Source organism: Nicotiana sylvestris, chromosome 2 (genome assembly GCF_000393655.2).
Source record: "Nicotiana sylvestris chromosome 2, ASM39365v2, whole genome shotgun sequence".
NCBI lineage: Eukaryota > Viridiplantae > Streptophyta > Magnoliopsida > Solanales > Solanaceae > Nicotiana > Nicotiana sylvestris.
In genome coordinates, this window is record NC_091058.1 from 93,721,273 (window position 1) to 93,733,019 (window position 11,747).

The 11,747-nt window shown below is 39.1% G+C and overlaps 2 protein-coding genes across 2 annotated transcripts; one reads left to right on the top strand and one right to left on the bottom strand.

Moving 5' to 3' along the window:
* Positions 1-810: 810 nt before the first annotated feature.
* Positions 811-4,892, bottom strand: LOC138886522 (2-hydroxyacyl-CoA lyase-like). Its single transcript, XM_070168085.1, has 2 exons — positions 3,250-4,892; positions 811-1,554 (listed from the first exon to the last, which is right to left on the bottom strand). The coding sequence occupies exons 1-2, from the start codon at positions 4,657-4,659 to the stop codon at positions 1,240-1,242; spliced, it is 1,725 nt and encodes a 574-aa protein (XP_070024186.1). The 5' UTR covers positions 4,660-4,892; the 3' UTR covers positions 811-1,239.
* Positions 4,893-10,111: 5,219 nt separating this feature from the next.
* On the top strand, positions 10,112-11,038 carry LOC104226639 (uncharacterized). The gene has a single exon (XM_009778669.2). It carries the CDS (start codon positions 10,112-10,114, stop codon positions 11,036-11,038), a length of 927 nt encoding a protein of 308 aa, XP_009776971.2.
* The last annotated feature ends 709 nt before the right edge of the window (positions 11,039-11,747 follow it).

The window sequence follows — 11,747 nt, forward strand, 5'->3', positions numbered from 1 at the left end:
GTAAAGCTAAGGACAATTCTGATGAACAGTAAGCGAAAAAGTAGAGAGTATATTATTTTCTTAATGATTGGATGATGTTACAAATGATTGAGGTCCCCTTTATATAATAAGGGAACCCTAAATAAGGAATATTTCTATTTACAGCAAGGAATATTCTTGGTACAACTATCTAACCGCCTAGTACGGAATCGTACAACCCTATTCTGGGATTTGCGTCATGACTTTGGGGACGTGGCAGGAATCTAGCTCATTCTGGTACAAATCTATAATGGTACTATTTCGGGGTCGAGCATACTTGGCCTCGGTATTCCTCGTACTCCTACCTCCGGGCATTGCACTCTATCTTCGAGCTCGAGTCTGATCCACCGGTCTCGAACTCGACCCTGCCCGGGCTTGGACCTAGGATGGACCCTCGAGCCTATAAATCGGAGACATACGATTTTGATCGTATACACTACTGTTTCGTTTAACTTCCTCATTTATCTTTCTGAAAATTATAAATCAGCACCATAATTCTTACTCCTATTTAGTAGTGCCTACGGAGTGGCACGACATAACAATGTAGAGTGAAGCAGGACTTGGCAATAGGACCATGCCTTAAAGCAGACTGTCATTTAAGAGATGCACAGATCAGTGTGATTCTATTCAAACTGCATTTGGACTGTGCAATGATAATTCTGCTTAAGATACAAGAGCCAAAAATTTGTTACCTTAGTTTCTTATCAAACACAAGAAAACGCCTGAGATACTAAGACAATAATTTGAAGCAGCTTGAGAAAGTCCAGTACTGACGGATGACAAGTCTGAGACTTCAGAAAAACCATATGAATCATCTTAAAAGTAACCTTCGTCGGTAGCAAGGGTGAATACTTATTGCAAATCCATTATACTTATCAACTCAATCTACAACATAAGAGTTTTCTGTTCCTTAACGCCATAGTATATGAAAAATCATAGTCAACTGTAACTGAAGACCAAGCCCTATCAGTGACTACACTAACAAAACATGAAAAAATAACCTTCATAAAATCATTAAGAAGATGGCATTCATCGAGTTGAGACATTCACTTGGCCTATTTCCGTAGTTATTCCTTTTCCAATAGAGGTTCATTCCAAGTCATAAGAGCAATCTGCAATCTCTCTTCTTTTTCTTTTTTTCCCCCTGTTTGTACCAGTGGTAGATAAAAACTGAACTTCGGCAAGCATATCTTAGACACAAATAATCACAGACACTGAAGCTCAGTTTTTGTGCTGAAGCCTACCACTTTCAGCACCAGCATAAGGATCAATTGTTACGTTTATAACAGCAGGCTTCCTAGCCGAAAATGATTCAGAAAGTGCAGATCTAAGTTCATCAGGTGTCCCAACAAGGTATCCTTTTCCTCCGAAGGCTTCAATTAGAAGATGATACGATGCGCCAGGAACAAAAGAGGTGGGTGCTGGATCTTCTTTGTAAGGCCCTGTGATTTCTTCAGGGTTCCTCCTATCACCACCATAAACTCCGCCATTGTTAAAGACTATAACCACAACGGGGAGCTGGTAGCGAACTAGAGTCTGCAGTACATAAGTTACACTGAATTAGAAGAGTAAACAAAAATTCAAAAGAAAGTAAACCAAGAAATTGATATGGGAGCCAACGGTGTCACACGTAACTCTAACTAATAAGTTTAACTTAGAGTTAGAAGGAACAAGTGCCCTAGCAAATGACAGAGAACAAACTGAGTATGCTAGGTATATTTGGCAGTATAACATTGCGTTGCGAAGAGTGTGATCAATGCTATAAAGTTTAAACAGAAAGCAAAAGAGATGGTATCCATAAGAAACTTTTAAGTCCTACAAATGTAAGAGGTTACCGCCACAAGCAACAAGGGGGAAAAGCTGAAAGCGTAACATTGCAGGGTTAATAATAAATAGATAAGAAAAATCATGAATCACCCCAGAACTGGTCTAATGGGGTAGCACAAGATGAGTGCAAGTACTGATATGACAGGTTATGGGCACAACATTAAGAACCGCACACCAAGGGAAGGGCCTAGGTTCCAGTCGTAACCGCGAGTTAACTAACTGTTAGTTGATTCGATGTCCCATGGAAATGGAAAGTAAGATGTTCTTAAAATCATTATGTACTTGTAAAGTTTGGTCCATATTTCTACAGACAGAACATTAAACTGATAATTTTGCTAACTCAAATTATAATTTTTGTGCTCATCAATTATACTACGTATTGATTTCAAAATTAGAACAGGTTACAAAAATCCCAATTCAAGAAATTGTACTAACTTATGACATCAAGTTGAATTCTCTGATGTAGTTGCACGACAAGGTTTAAGTAATTGTACTAACTTATGGCATCACCGTGCTATGCCGAGGCACAGCAGATCAAGGCTTCATTCCTAATCCCCTTAACTTCCCTTTTAACTATCTTTTCAACTAGAAAAACGATAAGATCCTTGTACCCTAGAAGATTGCTTCATTGGGCGAACTAGGATGTAACACAGATTAATGGCTTAGGGACTTAACAAGCTCTGAACCAATTCAAATCCACTTCTGCATTACAAGACTAAAACATGAGTCGTGTTTCACATTAACAAAGTTACAGAAGGGAACCTATAATAGCCAAACATGCATTTCTGCCAGATATGGTCCAGTACATATTAAAATTTAGTGGTGCAGAAGTGCCGAACGAGATATTAGTATGTCTCTAATATGGAATGGCATCAAGACGCCATGCAAAATCTAATCCAACGTCAAGAAGTATAAGCTAATCCATTTATTGATATTAATCCTGAAACCCAACGTGCTACTTAGAAAGATAGCAACTGCAGTTGACTATCAAATCTGACTAACCCCTGAAACAGTAAAAAAGCACATAATGAAACTACAGAAGAATCCTCAATCCTTAACAACCGATAAGGACATTAACTGCCTACAGCTAGTTATTACTAATTAGCAGGAAAAGTTAGCATTTCGAGCTTTATCAGAGCCTAAGATTAGGTACGAACAAGTTCAACTCCATATAAATGAGGAAAATCAATTTCGTGGGGATTAATTATTACTCAACAAAGAACGGTAAATTTACCAAACGAGTTATATATACTAGTAACAAGCAGCAAAAGTAATAAAGAGCTTGTCTGATCACCATAAAAAGAAAGGCATTCTGGGGTAACAATTAAAAGACAGTGAGATGCTATTAAATTACTATTAATAGAGGATCAAGAGCAAAAGATATAAGAAAGAAAGACAACGAACCTCAACTTCCATGGCACTGAAGCCAAATCCAGAGTCCCCTTCAACAGCTACTACAAGCCTTTCAGGACAAGCAACAGCAGCTGCAATGCAGTACCCTAGACCAACTCCCATTGTCCCCCACGTCCCAGCATCCAACCGGGTCCTTGGCTCCATTTGAACTAATACTGATCGTCCCACATCCATAGTATTCGCGCCTTCAGAGACAACAACAGGAGCAGGACTGCCCACTTGCAATATTGCATCTCTAATAATTCTCATTGGTGTCATAAAATTAAACGGCACAACATCCTTTGCCAGCTGTGCCTCCATTTTCGAAACATTCTCCTTACTCTTCTTTGCCAATGCCTCAACCCAAGGATGAGACTTCGCCAAACAAAAAGGGTCATCCTTAATCTCCTTATGTAACATCTCAACAACCTTAGTAGCATCACCAACCAACCCTAAACATGGTTTCCTAAGCTCTATCTCCTCCTCAGCTACATCAACCAAAATAAACTTCACATCCTTAGACCACTTTGGTGGCTCTCCAAAATGCAAAAGCCAATTAAGCCTCGCGCCAACTACCAACGCCACATCACATTTACCAATTGCCAGTGATCTAGCAGCAGTAGCAGCTAGCTCATGATTATCAGGCAATAAACCTTTTCCCATTGGTGTTGGCAAAAAGGGTATTCCAGTACTTTCAACTAACTTCTTCAAAGCATTTTCAGCTCTAGAAATTGCAGCCCCTTTTCCGAACACAATCAAAGGCCTCTCTGCATTCCTTAATAAAGCAGCCGCCTTTCCAATTTCAGAATGTTTAACAATGGGTTTAAGATTAACCTCCTTTATCCTACAATTCTCAGCATCATTGATTAATTTCTGGGCTTCAGATTCACTAATAGTTTGATGAAGTACATCAGTAGGAAGATCCAAATAACAACCACCGGGTCGACCCGACACGGCCCAATCCAAAACATTGAAAACACAGCTAGGGATTTTAGTTATATCAGTAGCTTTAGCTGAGTATTTAGAGAAGGGTTTAACAGCTTCAATTTGATCTAATTCTTGAAAATCGCCCCTGCCCAAATCCTTCTGATCACATGACCCGGAAATCAGGACCATGGGCCATGTATTAACGGTTGCATTGGAAAGTCCGGCTAGGCCGTGAACGCAACCGGGACCGGAGACGGTGAGCATAACACCGGGTCGACCGGTAAGGTAACCGTAAGCTGAAGCAGCATAACCGGCGGATTGCTCGTTATGGAAAGCAATGAACCGGGTTCCGAGAGCGACCGCCCGGTTCGCGAGGGAAGTAACGGGTATCCCGACGACGCCGAACATCCGATCTACGCCGGCACGTGCAAGGCACATGGCAACGAAGGTGTTTCCATCGACAGCAGATGGGTTTTGGTGATCGGAATTAGGCATTGGAGGAGTTTTATTTTACTAAAAGGAGGACTATACAGTGTGGGTTTTTTACTGATGATTTGATTCTTTGGGAAAGTCGAGAGAATCAATTGGTATATTTAGAAATGGTAACACGTGTTTGCTTATATGTAGATTTCCTGTTACTTAGGAATATATTAGATTCAGATATGCCCACACCAGATATTGGAGTGGCGGCTGAGGTTGTCGGAGGCAGTGTTTGGAAAGACGAAATTGGTTTTGCTTTTGCCTACTGATTCCTTCTTTTGATTCTTTGACCGAACGATTGCCAAACAAGAAATTTAATTTCAAATGTCAGATGTTGAATTCATAGATTTCTAAAGTAATATTATATATTTAAAAACTATATAAAAATACTAACTATTATAATTCTTATATTTAAAACAACAATATCGCTTTAATTATAAATAAGTTGGATTGAATATATGAATCCTCACCTATCGGGCAGTCCTTCCATAAATCAAGTAAAGCGACTATTTTAGGCCTCACATTTATGGGAGCCCCATTTTTATTACACCTAATAGGTTATGTATAAGTTTAGCAAAAAGTTCTGTGAAGTGAAAAAATTCGATTTTTTTCTTTAACAAATATAGAGAAGAAGGATTTGCAATTGCTAATATTTTTGCCAAGGAAATTTGCACTTGAAATGAATATCGATCCCAAATTTCGTAAGAAACGTGTGATATATAGGAAGTAACAATTTGATGAAAATGTTGATAATGAAATCTCAGAATCTTTCGAAGAGTTCTTTAGAGGAAGGGATATTCACATTTCATATGATGGAGTGAATTAAAAGCTAACCAGTGGAAATTCTAAAAATTCCCTAAGAGAAAATATAATGTGTCCTATGTTACCATAGATTACTTTTATATGTAGTTGACAAGACTATTTTTTCATTTCAAAATAGATTTGAGCAATTTGAAGCATATGAAAATATTTTTGATTTTTTATTTAGCGGTAAAAGCTAAGATCATTAGATGATGAAAATTTGAAAAAAATATTGCCTTAATCTTAACTTAAAGCAGAATAATCAATTTGATTTTGATGGTCTAGATTTATTTTCTGAATTAAAAGTATTAAGCAAAATAGTACAATTAGACGATAATAGTTTAATTGATATACTCAATCAAAGAAAAAGATCTGATTCTTTTCCAAATGCCTATATTGCTTATGGAATAATGTTAATAAGTCATGTTACCAATGCTTCAATGGAAAGAAGTTTTTAAAATTAAATTAATAAAATCTTACCAAAGATCAACAATGTCTCAAGAAAGGTTAAGTGGATTAGTTATATTGTCAATTGAGAAATACTTATTAGGAGCTATTGATTATAAGAAAATTATTAATAACTTTGTATCTAAGAAAAGCTGGAAAAATAGACTTCAAATAAATAAATAAATAAAATTTAAAAAAAGTTAAGGCTCCTCATAAAGTTTGGCTTTAGGCTACAAAATTCGTCGAGTCACACCTGCTCACCTATTAGTTTTATAATTAAAAAAAAGTTAAATTTATTTGAAAAGATCTATAAAAAAAACATATTAGCTTCGCTAGTTTAATTAATATTGCCGAATAAATTTGGATAAACGGAGCACCAAGCAAAGACCTCCATAATTTCAGTATCCCGAGCTTGACCGACTGTTTGACTCAAAAGATATTAAAACCTTTTTGAGCAAATCAGTCAAAGATGAAGGGGTAAATCTTAGCTGAGGATAATAATCTCTAGAAAGATCAATAGACAAAATGAAATCGGTCATGAAGTTTCTTTTTGATCATAAATAGTAATATTCCCAACGTCCCCTGATGGCCATACACTATCACAAGGGTCGTCCCATCTCTGGTATGTCTCAGGGTCGTCTCCCTTATGGCGTCAATTCAAGGAGGCTCCGTCAATCGTCATACTCGTCGTCGGTCAAATTTGGACCCATATAGTTAGTATCTCCGCTAGTCGGGGTCGCAACTGGGTGCGTCCTCAATGAGCGGACACCATGTGTTCCTATGGAGAAATTTGAGTCGTTGTGACGTTACAAAATGGCCAATGGAGGAATATTGGCATGCTTGGCAAGACACCCGGTAATATACTTTACCGGGAAATGATGTCATCTTTATGTACGTCATTATCGCGCATATTTTCGAGGCAGGAGTTGATGGTTTGATGCTTCGGTTTTAGCGCTATTTTGTGGCTCTCCGCTTCGATTCTGGCGCCACCCAACCCTATAAATAGGGGAAGGGTTTGTTTTTTCGAAAGTTTTTGGCCATTCCACTCTTGATAACCTCCTTCATTCTTCCGAACTTGCCCTCATACCCTTCTACTTCTTCTTACGTTCTTCATTTGAAACTTCTTCTTCTTCCTTCTTCTTGTGTTGATACCCCTTTGACCGATATCATGCCAAGGTCTCGTCGTTCTTGTGAAGAGGTTCCTGAGGCCACCCCATTGTCCACGGCACACCCCCTTCTGGCGGTGGTGATACGGTGGGGGAAGAGGGTGACAACCTTCCTACGGTGGAGGAGCTGCTGCCGAGGCATCCCTTATCTCGAAGTGACTTCCTCTAAGATCCCCCTCCTACTCCGGACCCCGTATTCTCTGAGACGGAGCAAGTTCATATTGATGCTCTTCGTGTAAAGTACGGCATTCCCGCTTACGTAGATATGGTTCCGGTGGGGAGAGATTATGTAGATGTTCACAGACCTAGGTATTGCGCTTTCTATGAGTACCCTTTCATGATTGGCTATACTCTTCCTCTCTTCCCCTTAGAGGAAGAATTCTGTAGGTTCTACCAAGTTTGTCCGGCGCAACTTTTGTCGTATACACTCAAGATACTTCTGCTGCTGGCCAAGTATGCAGAGTTGGCGGAATGTAACATATCTATCCACCACCTTTTGCACATGTTCACGCCTGGCTTCCACAAGGGTACCATGGTGCATTTTAGGCTCCGTGGTACGAAAGGGCTACTAGTCGGGATGGATGACCGGGCAAGTCGCAAGTTTTGGCATAACTATTTCTTTGTCAAAACTGAACATATCGTTTCTGACTCCGCCAGATTTCCGGAGCGATGGAATGAGACTCGTAAATGTCGCCACTCGTTTTACTCTTCTTTCATCTGTATTCACTATAAAATTTGTTTGCTTCCCATTTGCAGCTATGGGACGTCCGCCTCGCCCTATTGCGGATATCAGGGATTGGGTAGCCCGTCTGTTGCCTCATGCAGCAAAGACTCGAGGTTGGCCCGCCTTCGTGAAGCGTTACGGCCCTAAAGTCTCTTCTGGTAAATATTTCCCTTACCACTTCGTTGGCCGTATGACCTTGTTTATTAATACGACCCTTTGTGGTGACAGGTCGAGGAGTTTCCAGGCGAAGGGTGCCAGTCCCTGCGTTTCGACAGGTCATTGCTGCTGCAGACGCGCAGTTTGTATTGAGTGAGTCTGTTCGAGAGGGTCGTCCTCAACCTATTCAATTAGAAGGTCCCTCTCGAGTTGTAGTCGTGAGGGAAGAGGCTTCTTCGGTACCGGCTCCACATCCTTTGGGCGAATCCTCTAACGAGGATGAGCTGTTATCAAGAAAAAAGAGGAGGCTGGAACTTGGGAAGGGCGTGGCCATGGACGCTGATAGAAGCAGGGCGTCGCAGACAGCTCCCATGCCCGTATTTATGGCTGACGCCATTTTATCGGGGAGATCTCCCCAAGTGGAAGGGGTTTACCCGGGAGCTAGCTCAGTGCGCTCTGCTGAAGGTGGTGCATCGTCCAACGTTGGAGGACGTCGTGTTGAGGGTGATGGCTCAGGTTCAGATGTGGACCCAAAGGATACAAATGAATTCGTAGGTCGCCATACTCACGTGGAGGTTAGAACATAAGGGTCTGATCGTTTACATAGTCGTCCTGGGGGATTACAACTTGCTGCTGAACTGCGAGCAAGTGGCGTCTGCTCTAGATCCTCTATATGTTGCCCCTAAGAATGAGGTGCTTAGGGCGATGAGCGACGCGGAGTTGTCTCAGAAGGTCGACGGTATGGCCTTGTAGGTAGGTGTCTTTCCTTCCCTTTTCGTCGTTAGGTTTATGTGGTGATCGTCGTTTTGTATTTTGTTTCTAACTTCTCCTTTTTTTGTCAAACCCTCGTCATGGATATTGAGCAAGAGCGTAGGGAGAGGAGAAGGATGGGCCTTTATGAGAAAATGTGAGTTTTTGGCAAAAATCATCCTTAAACTATCACACAAAGTGAGACTACATCCTTGTCTTACCCCACTAAACAAAAACCATCCTTGTATTATTTAAAGTGTTGCAACAATCATTCCTTCGTTAAATTTCATCACAAAACTAACAACATCCATCAAAAGAAGATGCCCATCATGTGAAATTTTCCAAGATTGCCCCTTCTTTTTCAAAGCATGTGATGACCATCTTTTTCCAACTTTTGACAACTTTTGCACTGCTTTTGTACGCATGTTTTATGAGTATATTTTTTTGCCATCTTTTTCCAACTTTTACTAAGTTTTGTCAACAATCAGGCAAAAGTTTTCTTTACCATACCAACTTCATAGATTTATCTAGGGCAAAAATCTTGACCAAAATAGAAGCTATCGCCTCAAATTAACAAGGTATTGTGGGTAGAAGCAAAAGAAACAATAAAAAGAATGTTGGATCGATTTTTAAGTGGTCGATCATCCACACCCAACTATGGTATTGTTGATATTCAAGACCTTTAAGTCTCTGTTATTGAATATTTTATCTGTTAGTGATTATTTAGTATTATATGCATAATAACTTTCACATTAAATTATGCAAATACTACAGATTTTCCAAAGCTGTAATAACTTTTTTGTTTGATATAGAAGTCTGCTATTTTAATATTTCTATGTTAGCTTTATACATTCATATTTATGTGCAGATCCTATCTCTGAGGCCTCGCTTTTCACAATTGAAGTACACCATAGTAGATCATTTGTGCAAACTCCAACAAGAGGCTACATAGGTGGAAAAGTTGAATACTTTGACTATGTAAATGAGACAACGATAAAGCTATCAGATTTTAAGAATATGGCCGAGCAATGTGGTTATGAAAAGGAGTCGGTGGTATTTTGGCACAATTATGGTTTAGACCTTTATAAGGTTCGGTTAATTGGGAGCAACACTGAAGCTGCTAGAGTTGCTACTTGCATTCCAAAGCAGAGAGTAGTTGAGATATATTTTGAGCATTTAGATTTTTATGGTGATAAAAGTCAACATCACGAGGAAATGGAAATGATTTCTTTGCCAACAGTTGATGTAGGAGAAAACATTGATGATTCTCATGATGATAATTTTGAAGATTCTGATTATACCTTGGAGGATGATGATATATTATTCTCCAAAATTGTTGATCCTTCAGCTGAATCTTTTGGGATCAGTATACATGGAAAAAATAAAAAATAATAATGAAAAACAAGACTATGTAAGTGAAGAGATGCAAAGAAAGATGCAGAATGAGGAAGGTGACTCGGATTGTGTATATTCTGATGATTTAAAGAGTTTGAATAGTGACTGTGATTCTGAAAATGAAGATTGTGACTTCCCCAAACACAACCCAAAAACTGATGTTCTGAATCCCAAATTAGTGTTGGGAATGATATTTGGTAACAAAAAAGAGTTTAAGGAAGCTGTGATTGCAAATCAAGCCACAATAGGAAAGTCAATCGAGTGGATTAAAGATGACCGAGAAAAAGCTAGGGCTAAATGCAGAAAGCCTGAATGTAAGTGGAAGATATTGGGCTCACTAATGCAAAGGGACACTCTATCTTTCCAAATAAAGATGTTTGAGTCTGAGCATACTTGTTTTGGATGGAATTACAATAATGAAAGTGTCAATGCTAGCTGGATTGCAAGGAGGTATGTTGATAAAATAAAATCAAATAAGACTTGGAAAGTATCAGAATTCAGAGATACGGTGAGTAGAGAATTACAACTGCATGTGAGTATGCATCAAGCAAGAAGGGCAAAAGAAAAGGCTATTGCAATGATCGATGGACATATAAATGATCAGTTTAGTATATTATGGGATTATTGCAATGAAATTGTTAGAAGCAATCCTGGGACTTCTGTTTTCATGAAACTAACTCCAAATGAAACTCCTAACAAACCGATGAGATTCCAAAAAATTTATGTTTGCTTTGCAACTTGTAAATTTGGTTTCAAGGCTGGTTGTAGGAAAATTATTGGGGTCTATGGGTGTTGGCTTAAGGGTACTATGTATGGGGCACAATTACTGTCAGCAGTTACTTTGGACGGAAATAACAACATCTTTCCAATAGCTTATGAAACTGTCGAGAAGGAAAACAAGGAAACATGGGAATGGTTCTTAACCTATTTGATGAATGATCTAGAAATTGAATAGCAGTACTTGTGGACTTTTATGTCAGATAAACAAAAAGGACTCATTGAAGCTTTTGAAACAGTGTTGCCCAATGTTTCTCATAGATTTTGTGTGCGACATTTGCATACCAATTTCAAGAGAGCTGGGTATAATGGCATGGCTTTAAAAAATGCTCTTTGGAAGGCAGCTTCAGCAACAACTATTGACAGGTTTGATGCTTGTATGGCTTATTTATTTGAATTGGATAAAGATGCATATGAATGGCTTTCTACTAAATTGCCTAGTGAATGGTCAAGATCACATTTCTCTTCGCTTCCCAAGTGTGATATTCTGTTGAATAACTTGTGTGAGGTGTTTAATAAGTTTATTCTTGATGCGAGAGATAAACCAATTCTAAAACTTTTAGAGACCATTAGGCACTTGCTCATGGCCAGAACTAATTCAAATAGAGAGAAAGCTAAAAAATGGAATTTGGGGACATATGTCCTACTACCAAGAAGGCATTGGCCAAAACTATGAAGGATGTTGCTAGTTATATTCCTAAAAAGTCAAACACATGGAATTATAAAGTCATTGGACCTATGGAAGGTGATGCCTGGGCTGTTGACTTATATAACAAAACATGCAGTTGTAGGAAATGGGAACTTTCAGGAATTCCTTTAAGCATGCTATATCAGCTATTTGGTTGAAAAAGGATGAGGTTCTAGACTATGTTGATGATTGCTACAAG

Excerpts from the sequence above, each read along its gene's own strand:
- LOC104226639 (XM_009778669.2), top strand. The coding sequence starts at position 10,112 with ATGCAAAGAAAGATGCAGAATGAGGAAGGTGACTCGGATTGTGTATAT.
- LOC138886522 (XM_070168085.1), bottom strand. The coding sequence starts at position 4,659 with ATGCCTAATTCCGATCACCAAAACCCATCTGCTGTCGATGGAAACACC. Across the intron at positions 1,555-3,249 it reads TCAGTGCCATGGAAGTTGAG|ACTCTAGTTCGCTACCAGCT; the intron begins GTTCGTTGTCTT and ends TATGTACTGCAG.